Consider the following 22,469-nt stretch of genomic DNA (forward strand, 5'->3'; position numbering starts at 1 on the left):
ATCACCATTGGCTGCTGGTGTTTGACGTCGCTCGCCATCTCACGTTTTGTAAGTGCAGCAAAAATAAGCTCAAAGATTTTCTAAAATAGAGAAATAAAAAATAGGGTCCAAGATCAGATGTGATGGTGACGTCACTAGGATTGACATGCCCCTCACACCTCGCCGCGAATACGAATGCTACTAATTACATTGTGGATTCGATTCATTCGATTACAATAAACCTAAACAGCATGATACAGGAGGCAGAGTCAGGCAGAGTCCATCGAGATAGTGGAACGGACTTCTCCGAATGGTGATCAAGATCGCAGCCACGCGTCGAGCCGGCAATGAGGTCCGCGTCAAGAGCAAGATGCAGGGCGGCAGCTGCTCGATTGGGCAAGCGCCGCGAGCCACCGGATGAAAATCGCATGGGCAACGGTTTTTCCGCTGATGCCCCGTTTAATTTTTAAAAAATTTTACAATATATCTATCACATCGAATCTTCAAATACATGCATTAAGTATTAAATACAGTTGAAAAAATAACTAATTATACAGTCTAAATGATTAACATGAGGTAAATCTTTTAAGCCTAATTAATCTATGATTAAACATTATTTGTCAAGTAATAACGAAATGTACTATAGTGCCAAAACCCAAAAATTTTCACCAACTAAACACACCCTGACTTGCCCCGGCCGGGCGGCCACCGAGCCCGCCACGAATGTTATTGTAGAATCGTGACTCTCCATATTCAAAAACCGTCAGCCATCCGTTTGCATTTTTTTTCCTCGCGACGCCGCCGATCGGTTTCCTGCTGTCGTCGCGCCGTCACGCATCCACTGCACCCACTCATCGCCGCTGAAGCCTTCCTGCCGCCGCCGCCTGAAGCCTTCAAGGCGGATAAACAACTCGTGCACGCAAACAACTTCAGCGCTTCACAGCCCCATTTTACCACTCCTTGTCTCACTCCCCGCCCCGATGTCAGCCAAGGCCGAGAGTACCTCCTCCGCTACTCGCCGCCAACCGCGCACCAGCCGGCAGCTGCTGCCGGAAATGCCGATGCCAAAGATGCTCAGGCCTGTCGCGCTCGTTGTCGCCCTCTTCTTTCTCGTCAGCTTGCCGGCGGGTGCCGCGAGGGCGGGCGACGCCGGCGGCCGGAAACGCAACGTCGGAGCCGTGCCCGCTCAACCTGGGCTACGTGCGGATGTTCCCGTGGGACCCAACACCGTGCGCCGGGGGCGCGCCCAACAGGACAGACTGCTGCTAGACTGTAACAGGTGCTAATCACTTATAATTAACTCTAATCACCGTCATTAATCTAAACTTACACGACAAAACCACTAGTAAAAAATTTTGCCTTCTGGATTGCGCCGGACCGGTCCGACCGGTTTGAGCAACCCGTCAGATAGGTTGATCGGGTGTTTTATTTTCACCTGGACCCCACAACCATTAAAACCAGCCCCCTCTATCTCTCCCTCACCAGTTCACTCTCCCTCTCTCGCGTTCACTCTCTCACTCTCTCCCTCACCGTGTCCTCCCACTGCACCAAACCCTACACTCCAAATCCTCCATCCCAACTCAATCTCAAGGCCAAGGAAGTTTTAAATCGGTGTGGGGGACCTTCTTCTCCACGTGCTCTTCCCGGGGATGCCCTTGATTTCAGGTTCTTCACGCCGGAAAATCTCGTTCAAGGTACTCCAACTTATGTCAGCCTGATCTATCTGTCTAGGAGGTTCTAAGTGATTTCCTTTGGTCAATCGTCTCTATATGCATCCCCCACCTAGAATCTAAAAGGGTTTTAATTTTGGTTGGTTAGTTTTCCCGCAATAAGGATTTCTGTTTTTGGCTGAAAACGTGTTTATCGGAACTTCCTACACCATGCGAAACTTCCTACGCACTTAAACCCAATCAGCCGAGCGCCTCTTGTCGGAAGAAAGCCAAAACTTCCTAAACCCAATCAACCGAGCGCCTCTTGTCGGAAGAAAGCCAAAACTTCCGATGGTTGTCGGAACTTCCTACCTTGGGTCGGAACTTCCGATCAGCACTGAGCAGCAGAGTTTGTAAAATACGTAGAAAATTGCAGAAAAATTAAAAAAATATAAAACTAAGTTTGTTAGCTTCATATTTTCATGCTCTATAGGATAGAACTATAAAATATGTTATTTGACAACTTTTACTATGTATTTTTAATTATATTAGATAAAATCCCCTTATTGCTTGTTAAATGCATAATTGGGGTTAGGAAAATGCTAAAAATATAAAACCAATTGGGTTCACTTTGTTTAGCCTGGTGTAATATTTAGTCGACTTCCGCTTGTGTAGTTGTTCATAATTAGGCAATTGTGACCTTGTGATTGTATTGCTGCGCTTTTTACTGCATCATCCATGCATTTATACATATGCATCGTTGCACCTCATTTAGGTACGCTAGATGTACAACGTGTGGACGTGAAGCACACGGTGTTGGAGCCGAATCACAAAACGGTGATCGGTGGACATCTCCAGAAGATGGAAGGACCCGCTGAAGCAACCGAAGACCCGGTCCAGGGTTGGAAGGGCCCAAGGCATTGCTAGTATTAACACTAACTTATTGTTACCCCAGGCAAGCCCGGTGCATAACCTACTATTTTAAATTATAAAATATTATATATCTATTACTTGTGCATTACGTTTCAGAAATTATTTGAAACCTTAGTTGCATGATCCCTAGGTTTCCTTGGGTCTTATACTAGTATGTGTAGGTCGTAGCACTGCCATGCTTAATAGGTCTCGACAGAAGTCGAGTGATTTCCTGTCACTCGCGAGATATAGGATATTTTAAAAGTCGAGTAATTTCCGGTTACTAGCGAGATATATGATGTTTTTATACTTCATTATATGAGTTATTATATTCAAGATGGACTGAAGGAAAATGGAGATCGAACGGGAATTGATGATGAGATGTAGGATATGGCAGCAGGACAGGGTTCCTGAGTGTCTTAGCCCCGTCTGTGTCGGTTAAGGACCGTCCGTTGTCTGGCCCTGTTGATCGAGTTTGAACTGTACTAACCGCATGCCGAGAGTAGGAGGTAGTCGAAACCGGTAACCCTAGTACTGTCCTGCTTCGAAAGTACAGAACTTCATCACCACCCCTTAGGGTAGTCGAGTGGTCGCGGAGAATTGGGATGCATGTATTTACTTTTGGCGGTCTCTCGTAGGGCTCGGCTGACTATATATAGGTGGGGCGGTTCTGTAGTTCGAGGCGGGGAGGGGAATGGTTAGTGCATGTGGTCCGACGTGGCATATGTGTGTCGTGTTGGTTACGTCCACCTTACAATGTTAAATCGAATCGATTCGCCGTCAGTCGCTCTCGGATATGAGCACCTTGATCACTGCGCCACATCGTAGTAATGAGGTGAAACACGGCTCTTACATGAGGAATACTCGGAATTGTTATTTAATACTCCACCATGTTTGCTATAAATGTTATGCAAATACTAGTTAATGATTCAGCTATATAGAAACTTGTGTTAAAATATTGAAAGTAAGGACCCACTCTTAGTTGCTTTTCCGCAAAACAACCTACCAGCCAGAAAGCCTTGCATGTCTAGATATGTGGGCTAAGTATACCCAATCGTCAGGTAAGTCTTGCTGAGTATTAGTTGCTCAGGGTTTATTGTTTACCATGTTTCAGGTATAGAAGCTAACTAAGACTCCTATCGGTGGGCTCGATGTGACGTCCTGTCCTCACGTCTCCGTAGTTCTCGATTTATTGTCTTTGTTTTACTTGTTCTCTATTAAAAATATTCTTCAAGTTAGATTCTCTTCCGCTGCTATCACTTCTTATATTAATTCTAGATTGAAAGCTGTTTTGTAAATGTATTAATATTATTAACTATTTTTTTGTGAAATTGTATCATGCTGGTACCGTCTGCGCTCGCTGTCGTGCGAGACTTCTAGTGTGTTTTGGTCGGCCTGTGGGTTGGAAACAGACTTTCAAGTTATGTCTAATTAAGCTAATGCGCCCGATGTGTTCAAATGATGACCATTACGCTTAATTAGATGGTTTAACTTGGCGGTTCTGTCACATAGGCGCAGCTCTCCCTGCTCGGCATCGGCCTCGCGGAGCGCCTCCACTGCCGCGGAATTCGAGGCCGCCGTCAGGAACGACTCCGTTCGGGAGCTGAACTCCTCCTGCCGCCCTGACCTCGCCTCGCCGACTACCTGCACGCAATGTTACGCAGCCGGTGTCACCGCCACCGCGCACCTCACCACCGCCGCGGCCAACAACAGCAAGTCGGGCTCCTGTTTCTACCCCTCTGTCCTCTACGCCGCTGGCCCACCTACCCGCCCACTGCTACCTGTATGTTCGGCCTCAGCCTCTCCACCCCTCCCTCCACGCAGTCCAAGTCGAACAACGTGGCCACGCCGGAACATGGCGGCAACTCGACGGCGGCAGGGTGCGGGGGCGTCGCGGTGTCCAAGCCGGGTGTCGGAGCAGCGCCGCGAGGTACGAAGGGAGCGAGCAGGGCATGGCAAGAGCCTAATGGCGCGGGAGGATAAGTATCAGCAGGCGAGGAGGGCGCGCGCGATGGCGGGAGGGCAGGAGCAGCGTGCGGGAGGGCAGTAGGGGCGTGGGATTTGGGGAGATGGCGAGTCATAGGGCTGGGCAAAGCCGAGTGAGGGGAGAATAGCGAGGGATATGCAATAGCAAGTTGGAAAACGAGGCTATTGAATGCAGGATTTTGATGTTTTTTTTGTTTTTTTTTGCAGATTTGGATCAATTTTGCTAGTCTATTGTAGTTGCTCTAATGTTATAAATTTTTAAAGCATCTCCAACAGATTAGTCATCCCTCTCTATTACTGAAAACTTTTATTTCAGTATAGAAGTTGTTCCAGCAAATTACCAATTCTATCTTCTATATCATTTTTTTAAATAATTATCAACAGAGAAAAGTCCATTTGACCCGAACTTGTCACCGAGTTAGGAAAAAACTTACTCTAAAACCGAACATTATACACCCTCGTCTATTCAAAACTATTTAAATAACCTCCTGCGACAGTTCAAAAACAGTTTTGAGGGTGGTTTTTTCTGATATGGCTTCCCTCCACTTACATAGTTACATGTGGTCCCACCTATCATTACCTACCTCTTCTCTCTTCCTCTCCTACACTATGGCCACGAGACACGAGCTCCGCCGCCACCACGCATGCGGGAGCCGCAGGCAACGCCGCTGCATGCGCACGGGGGCCACGAGCTCTGCCGTGACCGCTCCTCCGCCACGCGGCAGGGCCGTAGAGCTCAACCACGACCTCGCGGGCAAAGGCCGTGAGCTGCGGTAACACCGCGCATGCAGGTCACCGCCTCAGTGTCCCCACGCAGCCACGCTCCCCCGAGTCGCCCCGATAACAGTGGTGGCTCCCGCCTCTAGTCCCCTCAGCCAAGGCGCTGACACTGGGGCAGTGGCCGATTGGATTGGATGTGGCGGCGGTGAGGTTTTGGGAGTGGCTCAGGCAAGGCTTCAACTTGGGTTTTGAAGGGTGGGAGAGCATCATATTCGTGTGGAAATCCTGCCTGTGGCGTCACCTAGTAGGGGACAAACCGGAGGCAATCTGCTGCGGTGTTCCTCGGCAACAGCCTGCGGCGGAGCCGCGGAGGAGAGGAAGAGAGTAGAGGTAGATGATGACAGTTGACCATATGTAAGTGAGAGAGGGAAAGCCACATCAGCAAAAACCACCCTCAAAACGCTCTACACTATCACAGGGGTTATTTAAATAATTTTGAGAAGATGAGATTGTAATATCCAGTTTTGGAGTTAGAGGGATTTTTTAAAACTCATTTTGGAGTTAGAGGGATTTTTTAAAACTCGGTGATAAGTTCAGAGGAATATGGACTTTTCTCTTATTAAAACATTTCTCTTATCAAAACACACCTTCCTCCTCGAAGGAGTGTACAAAAATTCCTCTCTACCCTAAGTGCACTGATGATACGACAAAGTCACAAAACCACCTCACCTCTTTCCTTTTTTTTCTCGGATCGGAAAATAGATGCTCGTAAAACCACCGCAAAGATTTGCTTTGGAGAGTGGTCAAAGTCTCGATGGAAAACGGCTTCCTGTCCCGCTCCGCCAGAATCAGAGGGCGTCCAAATTCGAATTTAACTTCCCAGTGAAATGTAAACGAAGCTAAAACGATCAAAAGCAATATCATGGCACCAATAAGCATCAGCTCGAAATTCATTTTCCCCTCAGGTGCAAGCATTTATGAACTGCAATTTTCGTTGCTGCATGCAGCACAGTAAGGTTGCCAAGTTTATGATATGATAAAAAAAGAGTAAGAAAAAAACCATCCAAACATAAACGAAAATCTGCTCATCCGCAAACAGGTAACCAATCCATTTATAACTAATACAAAGAGTCCATCATAGTTGACTTCAAAATGCTAAGAGAGGTCCACGCAACTCCAGATCATAGGTCAACTATCTTCACAAGCTTTGGATAGAGTATGCGATTGTCCCTTGCAGAATTGCTCTCAATAAGAGCAATTTGAACTAAGTCCTGCAGACAGCAAACAGCAAGCCATCGTTAGACAGCCATGACAAATTGAGAACACCAACGAAAACAGATAGAATATACTAAATACTTCTCCCCAGGAAGCTACATTCAACTGTCAAAAGATTTGTTGTGTTCAACAACAGTACACAGTTTACAAGGCTGAGGGGGTTCTAGATAACAGAATTGAATCTGACCTTCACATCCTTGCTTGATAAAAACTTCCCCAAGTTGTGAAGAATACATCTTAAATCATCCACCTGAAGTGTGAAATAACGATGATGTGTAACCACTGTAATCAAAATAGCTGAATTGAATTTGAAATAATAATGCAGGTTTGTATGGTACCTTGAGATATCCTGCTCTGTTTTGGTCGAAGTACCTAAAGGCCTATAAGATGGACACAGAAAAATAATAATGACAACATAATCTGGGCCAAACAAATTATATTATTGTATGTTACTAACTCTTAGCATCAGGGAAAAAAGCATTACCTGCAATAGTTCCTTATCAACCACCTCATCTTTTGCTGGCTTCACCTCCTTACTAACTACCTTCTCTCCACCTTCCACTGAGTCTACTTTCTCGGCTATAGACTGTTTTTCCTCCACTGAAGCAGCTTTGCCATGGATATTAGCAACATTTTCCAATTCAGGCTCCTTCGTACCATCTTCTGCAGCTACTTCTGGCTTAGCCTCTCTGTCATCCTCATTCTGTCACAAGAAAATGAGGTGCCACACAGACACAGATTAGAAATAGTTCTATGCACTAGCTTTATATGCCTCTTGCATAAAGTAGAAACTCAACATGCAAAAAAATACGAGATCGTTTTGTTTCTGAAGCTAAAAATACTACTTTGCAAGACCTTAACTATAAGTCTATAACTAAGATGTAAGATTTGTAAAATGGCAGCCTCAAGCACTAGAGGGACTTGAAGTATGGTAATAGCCCAGATGACATTGACAATGTCAGTGCTTGCCATTAGCCATTTAAGCCCAGGATTTGATTGGAATCACATCATAAAGCATCATATGCTAAGAAAACAAACGGTGATAAATGACATTGCAGTTCACAATCATGAAGAGCTGACTCAACGTATTTTGCAAAAAAAATGATGAGACATGAGAGAATATAATAATACCTGTTCTGCAGTCGGCTCTTCAGAATGAGCATCATTCATGTCCTCATCATCTTCATATATTTCTATTTCTTCAGGATCTTCCTCGTACTCAGGATCTTCCTCATCCATCTTTGTACCAGCTTCAGCTTCTTTAAGGGCAGCTTCTGAATGTGAGTTCATCTTTTCCCCACTCTCTTTTGCTGGTTCATCATGGTTAGAGATCGGATGATCAGTGCCTAATTTTACCTGACCCTCTTTTGACTGCTCATCATGGACACTTGCTGAACGATCTGTGCTCATCTTTTCTTCACCCTCTTTTGTCATTTTAACATCCCCCTCTGGACTATCAGCACTTTCAGTTATGGCCTCATGAGCTGTCTTGGGTCGCTTCTCTAAGGATTTCTTCTCTTCTTTCTTTAGATCTTCCTCCCTCTGGCGTTTACGTTGATTCCTCTTTAAAACATAACGCTTGGACAGTTTCTGTGAAGAAAAAACAAACCAAGTGTTGAAACATATCGATGTGTCAAAAGGCTAAAACATAGTGGGGTCATGGTAACAATAACAGCATTTAGCGTGGATGAGTACACCTACTTTCATGCTTTCATGGTATAGCATGGTATGTAACCATAAGTTTATTACAGCCTCTAATAGTTTACATTAGAAAATTTCAAACTTCCACTATAAAACAAAATGCACCATCACTAAATACCAAGTCAAGGTTGATCATGAGAGCTACACAGTGAAAAAAATCCAGTGTACCCAAGCAATTGAAAACTAAAAACTTAACCAAGGTACACCTGATCCAGATTTCGAGTTATATTTGGCAATCCCGAGTTATATACTTATTTCTATTTTCTGGATCCAACTAACACTAGAGTGAGTTGCTGTCTCGAAAAGAGCAGCTTCAGTCTCACTTGTACTCGCAAAGTGAGGATAATCAACAACTCATGAAAAAGAGAATCAGAGCAGCCCTGACACTGAGTTATTGAATACTAGGCAGCAGTAGAGCAAAGCATAGAACCATTAGGTTTAGAATATATCAATGCAGATTTAGGCTGCTCAAAGCATCCCAGAATTGATAATGATAAATCACTAAAAGATGTTAACTCAGTTCTCTGAGCTCTTACATTATACTACAGTACAATAAGCCTCAGAAGAGATCTCAGATGAATCAAAAAAAGGAGAGAATTATTCAGTATTTATTTAATCTAAATCATTTGCAGAGCTGAAGAATGTACCTCAAGAAAAGACAGTATAACACAACCCATTCTGTGTTGAAGCATTTCACTGAATGACTCAGCAAACAAAGAAAGCTGAAAAGGAATGGGAAGAACAGATCAAATCACATATATGCATGAGAGTCAGCTCAAACACAAAATCTAAAAAGAGATTCTATGGGTGCAAATTGGTGACCCTTAGGTGCACCTCCAACCCTCTTTAGTACAAATATTTGCACTACTTTTCTAAAATAGGACCTCATTTTGGGGAAGCAGTACAAATATTTGACTAAAGAGGATTGGAGGTGCACCAGGATTACCAATTTACACCCCTAAGAGACTCTATGCTGCAATATGCTCCCATGTACTAACTAGGTAGCAGCAAAATATATAAAGGTTCACATGTTAGTCTCTGTTGAAATACTAACAAGCATCAAATATTTACAGAATACAGACCTCAAACACTGACTCCTCTATATCCTTGGCAGTATAATCTAGGAGGCCATCCAACGAAAGGGATGTCGAACGGAGCTGAAAAACAGAAAGCTTTGAAAATGATAAACATCTCCTGGGCAATTCATATATCATATGAGCATGTTTGAATAGAAAAAATATATGGAACAGAAAGAAAATTTCCTGGGAAATCCATACTTTAGATTCTTTACTCCTTTTTGCTTGAAGGATGAATCCTGGATATTTCGGAGGTTCATCAGACTTCTTCTTTTCTTTCAAGTCATTTAGTGGCTTTAGCTTTGGCTCCACCTTGATGTCTCTATTCTTCTTCTCTTTATCATCCTTTGTCTTCTCTTTCTTTCCATCCTTTTTCATATCTTTTTGTTCTACAACTTCCTTGTGGTTAGCCTTATCACCATTTGGACTTTTTTCATCAGTCAGTGTGTGCACCTTTTCCTCTGGTTTCTCTTCTTCCTTCTGGTCCTTCTGACTTGAGACATCTTCAGCAGAAGTTTTGGACCCTTCTTGCAGCTTGGTCTGAGAATTTCCAGCTTCGGTTGAACTCTCAAGATTTTTCTCTGGCTGAACTGCTTCTTTCTTACTCGTTTCGACAGGGGTAGCAGGAGCAGTCAACTGAGACCCTGAAGCAGAAACTTTTCTTTTAACAACCCTTCGAATAATTTTCTTCTTGCCGGTTTTCTTTGCTTCAGGCTGCTGATTGCTGCCAGCTCCCACCGGTTCTTTTCCAGCATCCTCACTGTTCAGTTGACTCTGCCCACCTCCTGCAGTTTTGCTTGCAGATTCTGCTGCAATATTCTTGTCCTCAGTAGAAGATTTATCAGCTGAAGCTCCAGCGGTTGTTTTTTTCCGAACAACTTTCATAACTTTTTTTATTACTTTCTTTTTTATGGGCTTTTTATCCCCAGCCGCATGGTCAGCAGAGGGGCCCTCTGTAGTTTTTGCTTCAACATCTCCACCCATCTTCTCAGTGGGTTCCTCAACTTTAGCAACCTTACCTTCCACATCCATACCTTTCTGATCCATATCAGAATCAACTTTATCATCTTTCATATCACTGGACCCAACATCGCCCTCTTTTAGGCCACCATCTATACTTTTACCCTTGCTCAATTCCCCTGAAATTGTGAACAGATGTGGCTTACATTTTGCTCTCAAAGACATTAAAAGAATTCAGTGAAATTCAAAATGAATCTTCCAAACCTTGCGTCTGCTCTTTTGATTCACCAGGGCTCTGAAACAAGGCAACAAAGGATACATTACTTTTAGTAAGAACCCCAGAGAAAGAAACAAAATATATTCACACAATTAAAGGACAATAATAGGACAAAGTACCTTTTCCTTTTTCATAGTGAGCTGCTCCCTTTCTGCCTTTGATTTTCTATATGCAATCCAGTTATTCTTCCATACATCAACTGAAGGCAGGCAATCCGACAGATTAGGCACAAACAGTACAGTAATTTCTTTATGGCTAAAGAGTCCATCTTTGCCGATTCTATTGTAATGGACCTGCATGTTTATTTATGTGATCAGCTAATGTTCCATCAAGCATGTAGCGAGAAGTGCATGGACTACACCAGATACAAAGTACGATATCCAGGCCAGTTGTAACGCACAAGTTACAAATCGTACTAAAATATGAACACGACAGCTTTGTTTCGGATGAAATTCAGCAAAAGCTCTCGAGGATGTTCATATCAGGCATAGAGAGAAAGCAAAACTGCTTGAGAGTACTCCTTCCGTCCCAAAAAAAAGGTCACTATAGGATTCAAAAATTGTCCCAGAAAACAAGTCATTTTACCCTATTTAGAAAGTGAATGTGCATGCAAGAATCAATTAGTGCCAAATATGGGTAATAAATAGTGGCAAACATGGTCATTTTACCTCCTTGTTAATCTGTCATAGAATTCCTAAAATGACTTGTAGTTTGGGACGGAGGGAGTGTCAATTAACTTACGTTCATCTTAAACATATGGCATTTAGGACAAGCTAATTAGTTCTAAAAATTGAACAATTTTGATTGTCCTAAACATAATATATTTAAAAACGGAGAGTAGGAAAGTGCAAATTAGCTGAAATGAATCAACGTACTTAATTTTATGCATTATTTGACTTGCTATCGCTTGGTAAGCCGAATATATACCAGTGCAAAACGAAATAAAAATCCAATGGCACCACTTTCCCATTGTTAAATATATATACACTGCTGCTCGAAAAAAAATCAACATACACCATCTAACTGTTGGTCAAAACTTACAAAGTTTGAACCATGATATACATCCGCATGTTATATATATTACATTACATAGGTAGTATAATGTAGATAATTGTATTGAGTATTGACAAGTTTATTGTACATCAATGGTATTCTGAATCCATAATATGATGCAGTGAAGATATCATTCTGGATTTGAGATTGTAATTGAACTGGCAACATTATACGAGGCAGCAATAACATAAATAGGCATGTTTATCTTACTAAACAAAGGAATGTCCATTTCTCAATTTGAAAGAGACAGGCAAGGTAAAAGTAGTGGGTGGTACAAGCATATCTTCCTTGAAAAGATAGCATGCTCTACATACAAGTTTCTTGAAAGTCTAAGAAATAACTTCACATGTACCTCAACAAAACGATTCCAATGGGTACAATTAGAAAGATCAACTTGAACCAGCTCCTTAACGCATCTGTCCAAGTTAGATAAATACCAGATGAGATAAATATCAGTACAACTGTAAGTTTACATCATACCTTGTCTGATAATGGCATACCTGATGGCAGTTCGAATCAAGCAAGAACAGTCAACTGACGGATCACCACCATCTATTGCTGCATTCCAAGGGCCCCCAATTGCAAAAAGAGAACGATCCTTCTTGAACACAGCAAATTTTAAGATATTGTTCAAGTGCAAAACTCGTTCCTCAGTATTTCTCAATGAAGTTATTTCAGCAAAGGCACCTTTGCTCATGCCACTCATCAATAGTACCTACACACAATCACATGAATAAGCAGCGCCGCAGCAGGATAGTAACTTGGAAATCATTGTTGTCACAAACTGCAAAATTTGCTATTCCACATGATGCCTATCGTCAAAAGTAAGATATGCACAAGTCAAGCATACCAACACCCAAAAAAGGGAATGCCATTTTAAGATCAAGCCAGCACGCAAAGTTACACACCTACGTATTTGCATGGGACAACAGATGGTTCTCAGTTTCTAAAAATATCAATAGTAATAAAGCAGATTCGATATAACACGTACAGTAGCAAAATGAGTTACTCGAAAACAGCAATTATCTGTTAATCACCTGAGCTACAACTTGCAACATGTAAAGCTTAATAAAATTCATATACTGAAACATAGAATTGTAGGTGGAAACCTTTGCATTCCATATGGTGACTTGAGTATCGGAGCTTGACGTTTTCTCAGAAGAGATCATTGCTCCTTCATCAGCACAATCATCAGCATCATGCATATCATGCTCCAGACTGTTTTGCAGCAATTGCAACGTAGTGGGAATTACATAATTTAGGAAACATGAGAACTTCAAGAAGGAAAGCATATATAACAGTATGTATGCACAATAATGCATTCCCAATAAAAGGCATACCTTACTGGTGTATGCAGAGAAAGATTCAAGTTTTCTTTAGCCCAGTTCAAGACAATCTGCACACCAGTAAATGACAAATTAGAGAAGAGAGAGAATGCTGAATTCCACACTGAATATTGATCAGCGGCATGAGGTCACGCACAGAATGCCAGACCTTAGAAAATTCTGGAGTGATTGCAAGTCTGGGATATCGTTTTGTCAAGGACAGATAATCCCTCTCATCATCCACGAAACGAAATGGAAAAACCTAGCAATAACATCAGAGTTAGCATTAAGTTCATAACAGGAAGAAAACTACAATAACCCCTGCGACAGGTTGTAATCACTATAAAAAGGGAAGAGAGAATAAAGAAAGCAAGACAATTATTCATGGCTGTATGATCATGTATTCTCGTGCAATCAACGATCAAGGCATGGCCTGAATGCTCTTCAAACTCAAAGAAGTCATGAGTTTCCATCTCTATACAAGAAAAAGACAGCAAAGATCTTGTACCAAGAAGGGAGGAGCCTACTGGAAAGGCAAAAGGAAGGATAGGTGACGATGGATGCAAGGAGCCAAGGAGCAACAAAGAATCAGCTTTAGATGGACAAGAACCAGGGGACCTTAAGATTGGAATGCATCAAGGAGGCTAGGGAAGAACTAAAAATGTCAAGTGATTTCTGCAATAACACTGACAAACACAGCTATCTATTTACCTTGCAAATATAATCTCTCTTTATTTCTTTAACAGGTGGACGATGCCTTCAGGACAACAAATAAAAATGTTAGTTTAAAAAGCTGCACCAAAGACGAAGCAGCAACCTATTGCATCCACAAAGCTGCAGAAGAAACATGGAAGTCCACCTATGCACAGCTTCACGTCGAGGGGAAACTCGCCGAACAGGCTTCTCAGATCTAACAGAAGAAGAACGTCGTCGATCACCAGGTACTCTAGGTGAAGTGAGCTCCCGCCTTGGATCAGCTCCGTGCTTTCTATCCCGTTCTCTCTCCTTCTCCCGCCGCTCACGTAGGCATTCTCTTTCACGATCGCGTTCCCTTTCTCTTTCACGTTCGCGTTCTCGTTCCAGTTCTCTTTCTCTTTCGCGTTCTCTTAGTAGTCTTTCACGGTCCCTTTCCCTTTCACGCTCTCTTTCTCTTTCACGATCTCGCAAGTCTCGTAACTCGCGTTCCCGCTCCCATTCAAGCTCCTTCTCTCTTTCCAGCATTAGGTCCCTTCTGCGCTCTTCATCTCTTATATCCTGTTCGCGGCGATAACCAATCCGATCAACTCTACGTTCATCAACCATTGAGATGCCCGGATGTACGCGGGGTAAGATGCTATCTCGGTAATCAGGATCCGAAGATGGGTGGAGCAGGCCTTTCCCCGAGGAATAATCACGTCCAGGAGGCAGACCTGCACCATATCCAGTACTTGATGATCCTTGTCCATAGAGGCTGTCAATGTTTGTCCGTGGAGCTCCTTCCAACAATGAAGCTGCCTGCTGTCTTACGTATGGAGCAGTCCCAAGAATGGACATGTTGCGGCTCTCAGCTTCGACTCTTCCATATGCACCAATTTCCTGGGATGCTTGATGGATTGGAGCGGACCTTCCTGCAAAGTAATCGGCTTGTCTGCCAGAAATGCATACTATGCTCAGTGCATGGGCTATGTTCTGTTGCAGGGATAAACACACAATTGATAGCTACTGATTTAGTTTTCCAACAATATCGATTAGAAGTACCAAAAACAACTAATAGGAACAGGGGCTATGCCCGAGATTATTTAACACATGATCATTCATTGATGCAGTATCCTGTTCATGCACGATGGTGAAAGTGATTATTTAACATTATATATTCATTTCATAGAATGCAGCTGTGATAGTGTACCTTGTATCAGATCCAGGCTGCAGCTGGCCTTTCAGGAGCTGCTGGTGGTGCATAGATGAACCCTAGAAAATTAACAGGATACAATGGACAATACGTTATCACAAAGAACAAAATGGTGTTCCATAAGTAGGGAGATAAAACTCTACCTGCTCCATATGGTCATGAACCTGAGATAAAATAAAAGAAGGGTTACAACAATGCCCTGGTTATTTACAATCTAGAGGGGGGAGGCAAAAGGAAAACAGAGAGAGATACCTGGTGACCAGCAGGCATATGATCAGGATACCTTCTATCCAAATCACTGAGACCATCTCTCCTACCAAGATTAGTTGAGTGTTCACCATAAATCCTTCTCTCTAGTGGATAATCACTGCCATACTGTTCTAGCTTCTGTGCATATCCACGCACAGCCATATAGTCATCATTTGGTCTTGCCAGGCTAGACCCCACAGGTGCAGACGAGAACTTAGATGACTCAGAGAGCGAAGTTGGACGAGTTGGCAAGCTAGGAAGAGTTGAAGATGCTGGACCTTTTCCACCAAGTCCACCAACCTATTGAAAAGAATGAGGATGTTTAATTGATATTCATCAACAAAATTCTGGGAAGTACATGAAACGACTTTTAACCGTATGATTGAAACAGCTGAATCAAGTGATCCACCAGGAATTGACATAATAACAAGGTGACTGAGCGACTAAACAGGGGGGCTAAACAAAAACACAGTTAAATAATTCAGAAATAACAAAGTGTACATCAATCGTCGGCACAAATCCCTTCATAGCCCATTCTTCATGCTACAAACTTGGTTTTCATGGTTTTAAAAAGCTAGCTGTAGCTGCGTGATATACACTGCTATAGTGCTTGGTGGTGCAGCGTAAAAAATCACTCTACCAAGACAACACCTTAACACTAGGTGTTGGTTTGAGACTGTGAATAGGGGCCCAAACAGCAAGGCCAGGCGACCGATTAGGCAGCTTGAAGGCCACGTCGGTGAAGTCAGCATCAACAGACACCAACTCTCCTTTCCCACGCATCCCTCTGTTGAGGGATGTTACCCTACACCTGTATGTTGCCCTACCCAGGCCTCTTAACATGTCGATATTTTTTAAATACTGATCCCAACCTGCATTAGTACAGAACATCGAGTACCACCAGATTCTGCTTCTAAATTGTTAGAGCAAAACAAGTACAAAAAAAGCAACCAAAAAAGATAATAGTAGAGGATAGTTAAGTTTTTTTTTTTTGCAGTTGAAAACTAGAACTTAAGACTCCCCAAGCAGGACCAAATGAGCTTTCAATGAAGAAACACGTCTTCACAGCTTAGCATGCTCTGGAACAGGGGAACCTAATAAATGACTACAGTACGTCTCTGAAATGAGAACAACGACACAGTAGTTTAACCAATTTCACTTCTGTTCACTGATTGTCCAGGCATTATTGATCACTGGAAATGACGGGCAGTTGCTTTGCCTAATTCCTAAAAGTAGACAATCTTTTACACCTAACTTCCAAAAAAAATACATTGAGTGTCGTATTCACGTGTTCCAAATTGCCATTTTTGCTGATAGGACAAAGCATATAGGAAAATTCCTTTCTACACTTGCTTGTAGCTACTCCCACGTGTGTATCTCATGATATATGATGTATCTGACCCAACAAAGAGTATGTAAGTGGCCATATATGGTGGTATATACATTGGGTATGTGGCCATACATGGAGTATATGGACATACTTTTATATACTAGTACTAAGGTATAATCATAATATATTTAAAAAATAGGGATACTTTTGAAATTTTTCATATGTATCCCTTTGAAGTATCTTAGAATTAGTATATTAACATACTCAAAAGTGATAAATGAGTATGCGGACATATGCACTGGAGTATACTGATGATGGGAGTAGCTACACGCGAGTGTAGATAAAACGAACAGAGCATTTCCAATTCAGAATAGGAAGAAGGATAGGCACACCCCAATAGAAATTTAGCCAGAAATACTTCATAAATATTTACTTAACCTGGAAGTACTACCCCATCCAAACCAGCCTTCAACACTGGTCAAATTTAGAGTTTGTATATCATAAACGTCCATACTGTTCCACCAAATATTCTAATTCGATAAAGCATGTGACTTCGTGGTGCTTTGACCCTCGCTACATTCCAAAGAATCTAACTAACAACTAATAACTTTTACTATTTTCCTTTAATCAAGGTTCCTCACTGATACATGCAGCACAAATGACAATAACACGCCAATCGCATTAATGAGGAAGAAATAACACTAGCAAATTTAATAAATTGCATATGATCTTCGATTCTAGAAAAGTAAATAATGGAACAAATTTCAGTTATAGTTAACCACCTGTTGTGTGCCATAAACTGATGCGTAAGGCCCGCCGTACTGCGCAGCGCCTACCTGTCCAGCTCGGGCACCAAACCGACCACCATCGGCGCCGCCCGCCGCTGCTGAGGCTGTAAATCCAGTGCTACCAGGCTGCAATGGGGCAAATTCCCAACCAAAAGGGTGGGAACACAAATGATAATATGTAAGGAATCTGCTTTGAACAACAAACAGAAGCAAACATAGACCGATTCTTCACAGAGCCTTACGATTTGGCCGTACGGCTGCTGCCCACCATACGGCGGCTGCTGGCCGTAGTGACTGGGCCCTTTCGAAGGGAACATGGCGCTCGCGCCCGCCTAGGGGCTCCTGCCGGGGCACAGTACCCGGCCGAAACACTCTGTGCCCACGAACCAAGCGCCTGCAGGATGAGAAGAAAAGCCTACATGTTTCAGCACCAACGAAGAACGAGGCTGGAACGAATCCAATCCAATCCAGCCACCGGAACTAACAGATTCGATCCGCTGCCCACGAACACGGTCTAGGGTTTACTACCTTCGGGATGTAGGATGAAGAAGCCCGATGGCGTCAGACGGGGGGCGAGTCCCCGGTGCGCTGCGTCTTCGAGCTAGAGCGGGGCTCGGCGGCCGGAGGCGAGGGCCGCTCCGAAGCGCCTGCGGGATGAGAAGAAGCAAAGCCTACATGTTTCAGCACCAACGAAGAACGAGGCTGGAACGAATCCAATCCAATCCAGCCACCGGAACTAACAGATTCGATCCGCCGCCCAGGAACACGGTCTAGGGTTTACCTTCGGGGTGTAGGATGAAGAAGCTCGATGGCGTCGGATGGGGGGCGAGTCCCCCGTGCGCCGCGTCTTCGAGCTAGAGCGAGCTCGGCAGCCGGAGGCGAGGGCCGCTCTGGCGGAAGAGCGGCGAGGGTCGGCGGCGGCGGTGAGGGCTTGCGAGGGTTTGGGCTAGGGGTTCGGCGAGCGAGAGATAGGGGGGGTGCGCCTGTACGACTAGGAGGCTCCGTTTTATCTTGCCCGATTTTTTACAAAAGCCACGTGGTTATAATTTGCATCATTCCTAGCCGTTGGATTGGGTACGCAGCTCCTGTTACTCCGAGCACCGCAGCCACGATCCAACGTTGGTTCCTTAATCCTCGAGGCTTCGCTCCTTTTCTTTCAGCGTCCGTCGGAAACGGCAGTGTCTGACCGGTGACCCACCAGCACGGTTCACATTACCGCTACAGTGATTCCGGGATTCGTTTTTATCAAAAAAATTTAACTTTTAGATTTTTGAATTTGGAATCCGGGAATCCAAAAACTCGGACCGGGAAATGCGTCCTGGACAGTTCCGGGAACGGGAAATTTTCCCGAAAACCGGACTTCCCGTCCGGGATTGTGAACTGCCCACCAGCCACCGGGGATCCTACCGGGGGATCGGGCTGCCGGAGGTTGTAGGGGAGATCGTACGAGTGTGAAATGTCCCGAGAAGACGAACTAGGACTAGGACTCAGGAATGCTATTCTTTTATTTTTAGATTGCAGCAAAATGTTCGTGGGCTCGCCCAGCAGATAAACTATTTTTTCCTATTTACCACTATTTTTCTTAGTATAAATTGGCTAGGTCATATAGGTATGTCAAAAAAGATTCCAAATTTTTCTATAGCATCATGGAGACTGACTAAGGCTTCTATAAAAGTTTCAGCTCAAGAAACATAATATAACAACCATAATAAATAAATCTACCAAGCTTGAGTGTAAACCAAGATTTATTCAAATCTAGAGTTAAACATGTCCAAAGCCCTTCAAAATTTTACACAGTGCTTAAATATTGACAAGTTACCTACTATCAATAATTGGTAGCCATCCACTGCATGTATCACAAGATCTAATTTACCTCTAATTAAGCTTGCATTTACCCTAGAAAAACCTACAGTGATCATATGAGAAAATTCATGTAATGAAAGTTGTAGATCTAATCATAAGAATTCCATAAAATTTGAGTTTGCATTTTTACAATTTTTCTACGAATTTATATCTATTTTACAAGTTCATTGAAAAAGATAGAAAACAAGAACTGAAATTGCAACGGGTCCCTGGAACTTGCAGGGAACCCCCTGGAAACATTTGGGGCTCGCAATGTCACCCCTGGCCAGAGTTCCAGGGCGGGGGCGCCCTTTGCCGGTCGAAATCTGGCGACGGCGAGCCCCCCCCCCCCAGGAAACACAAAAGGAGGTTAATTCGCATCTAAAGAAGGTCTTGCGAGGGGCGGAGGTGGTCCGTGGCGGCAGTGCCGTGGTGGAGCAGGGGTGGAGGTGGTGGGAGCTCGGCTCCGATGAGCTCCAGCGAGGTGGGGATAGGACAGCCAGACCTGGGAGTAATAGGGAGGAGCGGTGAAGGTGGTCTGGTACCATCTAACTCGTGTCTAACCCTTAGGATAAAATTAGTACAAATTTACATACAAGTGTGAAAATGGAAGATTTGAGCACTTTACTCGACACCATGCATCTCGTCTTTCGAAAATTTGTAAAACCATGTTTCCATCCAAATGAACAGGCAAATCTACGCATAGGTATAGCTAAGCAACTTACTGTGGTAAATTAGTCTCATTGGCACGCATAGACATGTAAAAACCATAAGCTAGGATTGTGCGAATGGCATCCAAACAATGCAACCTGGTATCACTATACACGCATGTCATATGAGCCTACACTATTGGCAGGACTATGGAAGAATGAAGTATTGCATCTCCCTCAAGTAAAGTTCTCTGGCTCTCTTCTGCCAAATAAGCTAGGACTAACTGCCCGAACCCGCTTACTTATCTTCTACGATCTAATTAAGTTAAGCAGTGGTTATTTTTTTAGTGACTAGTGCCTCCATAAAACTTATATGCATGAGATGCATACACCTTTTGATAATAAATGCTTTTAACTATTTTGATTTGATTGTATAAAATACTCTATTCGTTCAAAATTATGTATATTTGTTATTTTAATTTTTTTTCTTATCTAGGTGCATAACAAAAGTCATGAACCTAAACAAATCAAAATGATGTATAATTTGGTACTGAGGGAGTAGCACGATAGCAACTTGTAAAATAGTATAAATTTTTTCACGGAGATTCTACACCTGCATTCTTCATAACTGAAAATTTTCGTTACTATACTCTATAGGTGTGGTAGGGAAAATAGATTAACTTCTTTCTAGCTGAGGAGAAAAGGACAAGAGGGCTCCAATTCTATCAACTCGTGACTTCTGAACCACATATGGTGCGTATTCTACGGAGTAGATGTGCCTCTTTCAATTTCAAATCCTACTCGTAGTATACGAAGTGCCTTTCACTATGACAATGCAAAGGCAGTCGTTGCTTTGGTTAAATAGAGCTGCACTGTCAAGCAAGTTCTGCATCGCTTGTGTTACATGAAAATCACCAAATCTGATAAAGATACTGGATACACACCGCACCCACTAGTTGGATAATCGATAGCGGGCAGCAACATGACAAAACCAGTTCAAGCATTCTTCGAACCAACTTGCAGCTGATCTGCTGCACGCATCGGGCGCAATGAGATACCAACACACCACCAGCAATATAATAGAGGATCTCCAATGTGAGAACCGCCCAATTTAACACTATCTTAAACGAACCGCCGGTCATTATCATCCAGATGAGAGTTAACACGTGCTTGCCAGAGAGCGTGCCACGTGTTATCCCACATCTAGATACACGAATAACTGACACATCATCCGTTCAAAATAATATCAAATCCGGTAGTCCCGGTTTGTGCTCCAACATATGCCCAGAATCAAGCATATGCACATACCGTTTACAATCGAATACATTACCAACGACCCACAAAAAACAGTTTTACATTACCAGACTTCGAGATTTAATATTACAAGTTCCACATAGGAGGGGTTCAACTAACTTCCACTACAAGTCTTGGGCTCACGAAAGCCATATTAAACAGATCCTTGAAATTTATTATATTTACATGCTCTCACGGAGTTCGATTACGATAAAAACATACTAAGATAATGATGACTTGCTCAAGGACACCATCCCAGCCTCAACGACCTACTCCTCCCCCGCACCTGGATCGGCGGGGTAGAAATGGCCGAACACCACTTCCGGTAGAAATGGCCGAACACCACTTCCGGCTCACCTGCAACTAGATATAGAAGCAACCCGAGTACAAAGGTACTTGCAAGACTTACGCGATTAAATAAACAAGAATCATGCAAAGGTTCAAGTAAAAGCTTTAAGGTTAAGTAATTATTGCATAAGCATGAGCTCTTTAAACTATCACCTAGCAAAATTAATTAATGTTGCCCGAACCACCATTAAATTTTAGTGGAATACACTTGTCGGTACCCTGCAACTGGGGTACCCACTCCTACTATGCCAAGACTCGCGTAGTTATCCGTAACTACGTCCTAAGGAGCTGAGCAGCCGGACCCCTGGGGTCCGGCTCCATCTCACCGGACCAACGGTCCCGGACCCGCTTCCCGCTCGGGGACGGGTCCGGTGTCACCACGTGTCCCAGAGGTGGAAATGCTCAGCACCTGTTGCCGCGGACCCGGACCCCCGCAGGTGGGTCCGGGACCTCCATGTGCCTATCCGGACCCCCGTGAGCTCTCGGCTCAGCTAGCTGCTCGGGAGGGGTCCGGAGCCGCCACGTGTCACACAGACGCGGGCGCGGGCGCAAGCCTTCCGCTGGAAGCTCCCTCACCCACCCGCATTAAGTGCGAGCGGTTGAGGCATGCTCTGCTGCCGCTGGGTACGGGGCAGCTTTTGCCAGTCCACACTGTGGATCGTCGGCCCTCCTGCTGCATTAAATGCTGGTGCTTGGTGCGTGCGCTGCCAGAGCAGGGCATCGGATACCCACTCACGGGTTGGACAGGCGTGACATGACAACACGGTAAGCCCGCCTGTTTCCAAGGCGGCTAGTCAGTTACCAAGGCAAGCATTAAAGACTCAGCGCTGCGCGGATGGGCATCGAGTCATGATGACCAACTACTAACTGGAGCAACAGTGCACGCTGCTACAGCGGACTGAGTCAGTAGTTCGGCGCTTCATCATGAACTCGACGCGCGGCTCCAGAGGCTAGACTCTACTCCGACAGGACAGCTCAAGACCATCCCTGGTCAGAAGCTACGCAAGAAAGCCGACGATAAGATCTCCGGATCTAAGGCATTGAAGGCCAAAGTGTAGTTTATAATACATCGCTGGGCCCACCTGTCGGGGCCCCGCTCAGTGTACGTGCTCCCCTTGGACATATAAAAGGGAGAGCACACCCGCTAAAACACAGGTTCACACGGACA

The 22,469-nt window shown here is 43.9% G+C and overlaps 1 protein-coding gene across 1 annotated transcript; it reads right to left on the reverse strand.

Annotated features, from left to right (window-relative positions):
• Positions 1-6,184: 6,184 nt before the first annotated feature.
• On the reverse strand, positions 6,185-18,146 carry LOC120670468 (protein SHORT ROOT IN SALT MEDIUM 1-like). Its single transcript, XM_039950564.1, has 24 exons — positions 17,950-18,146; positions 17,697-17,815; positions 17,411-17,562; positions 17,163-17,294; positions 15,054-15,350; positions 14,945-14,965; positions 14,799-14,860; positions 13,773-14,540; positions 13,625-13,670; positions 13,083-13,175; positions 12,929-12,984; positions 12,698-12,806; positions 12,089-12,303; positions 11,941-12,004; positions 10,655-10,828; positions 10,523-10,553; positions 9,500-10,437; positions 9,305-9,379; positions 8,870-8,944; positions 7,653-8,111; positions 7,006-7,224; positions 6,860-6,901; positions 6,709-6,771; positions 6,185-6,517 (listed from the first exon to the last, which is right to left on the reverse strand). Exons 3-24 carry the CDS (start codon positions 17,483-17,485, stop codon positions 6,428-6,430), a joined length of 4,104 nt encoding a protein of 1,367 aa, XP_039806498.1. The 5' UTR covers positions 17,486-17,562; positions 17,697-17,815; positions 17,950-18,146; the 3' UTR covers positions 6,185-6,427.
• Between the last annotated feature and the right edge of the window lie 4,323 nt (positions 18,147-22,469).

This window comes from Panicum virgatum, chromosome 4N (assembly GCF_016808335.1).
Source record: "Panicum virgatum strain AP13 chromosome 4N, P.virgatum_v5, whole genome shotgun sequence".
Classification (NCBI taxonomy): domain Eukaryota; kingdom Viridiplantae; phylum Streptophyta; class Magnoliopsida; order Poales; family Poaceae; genus Panicum; species Panicum virgatum.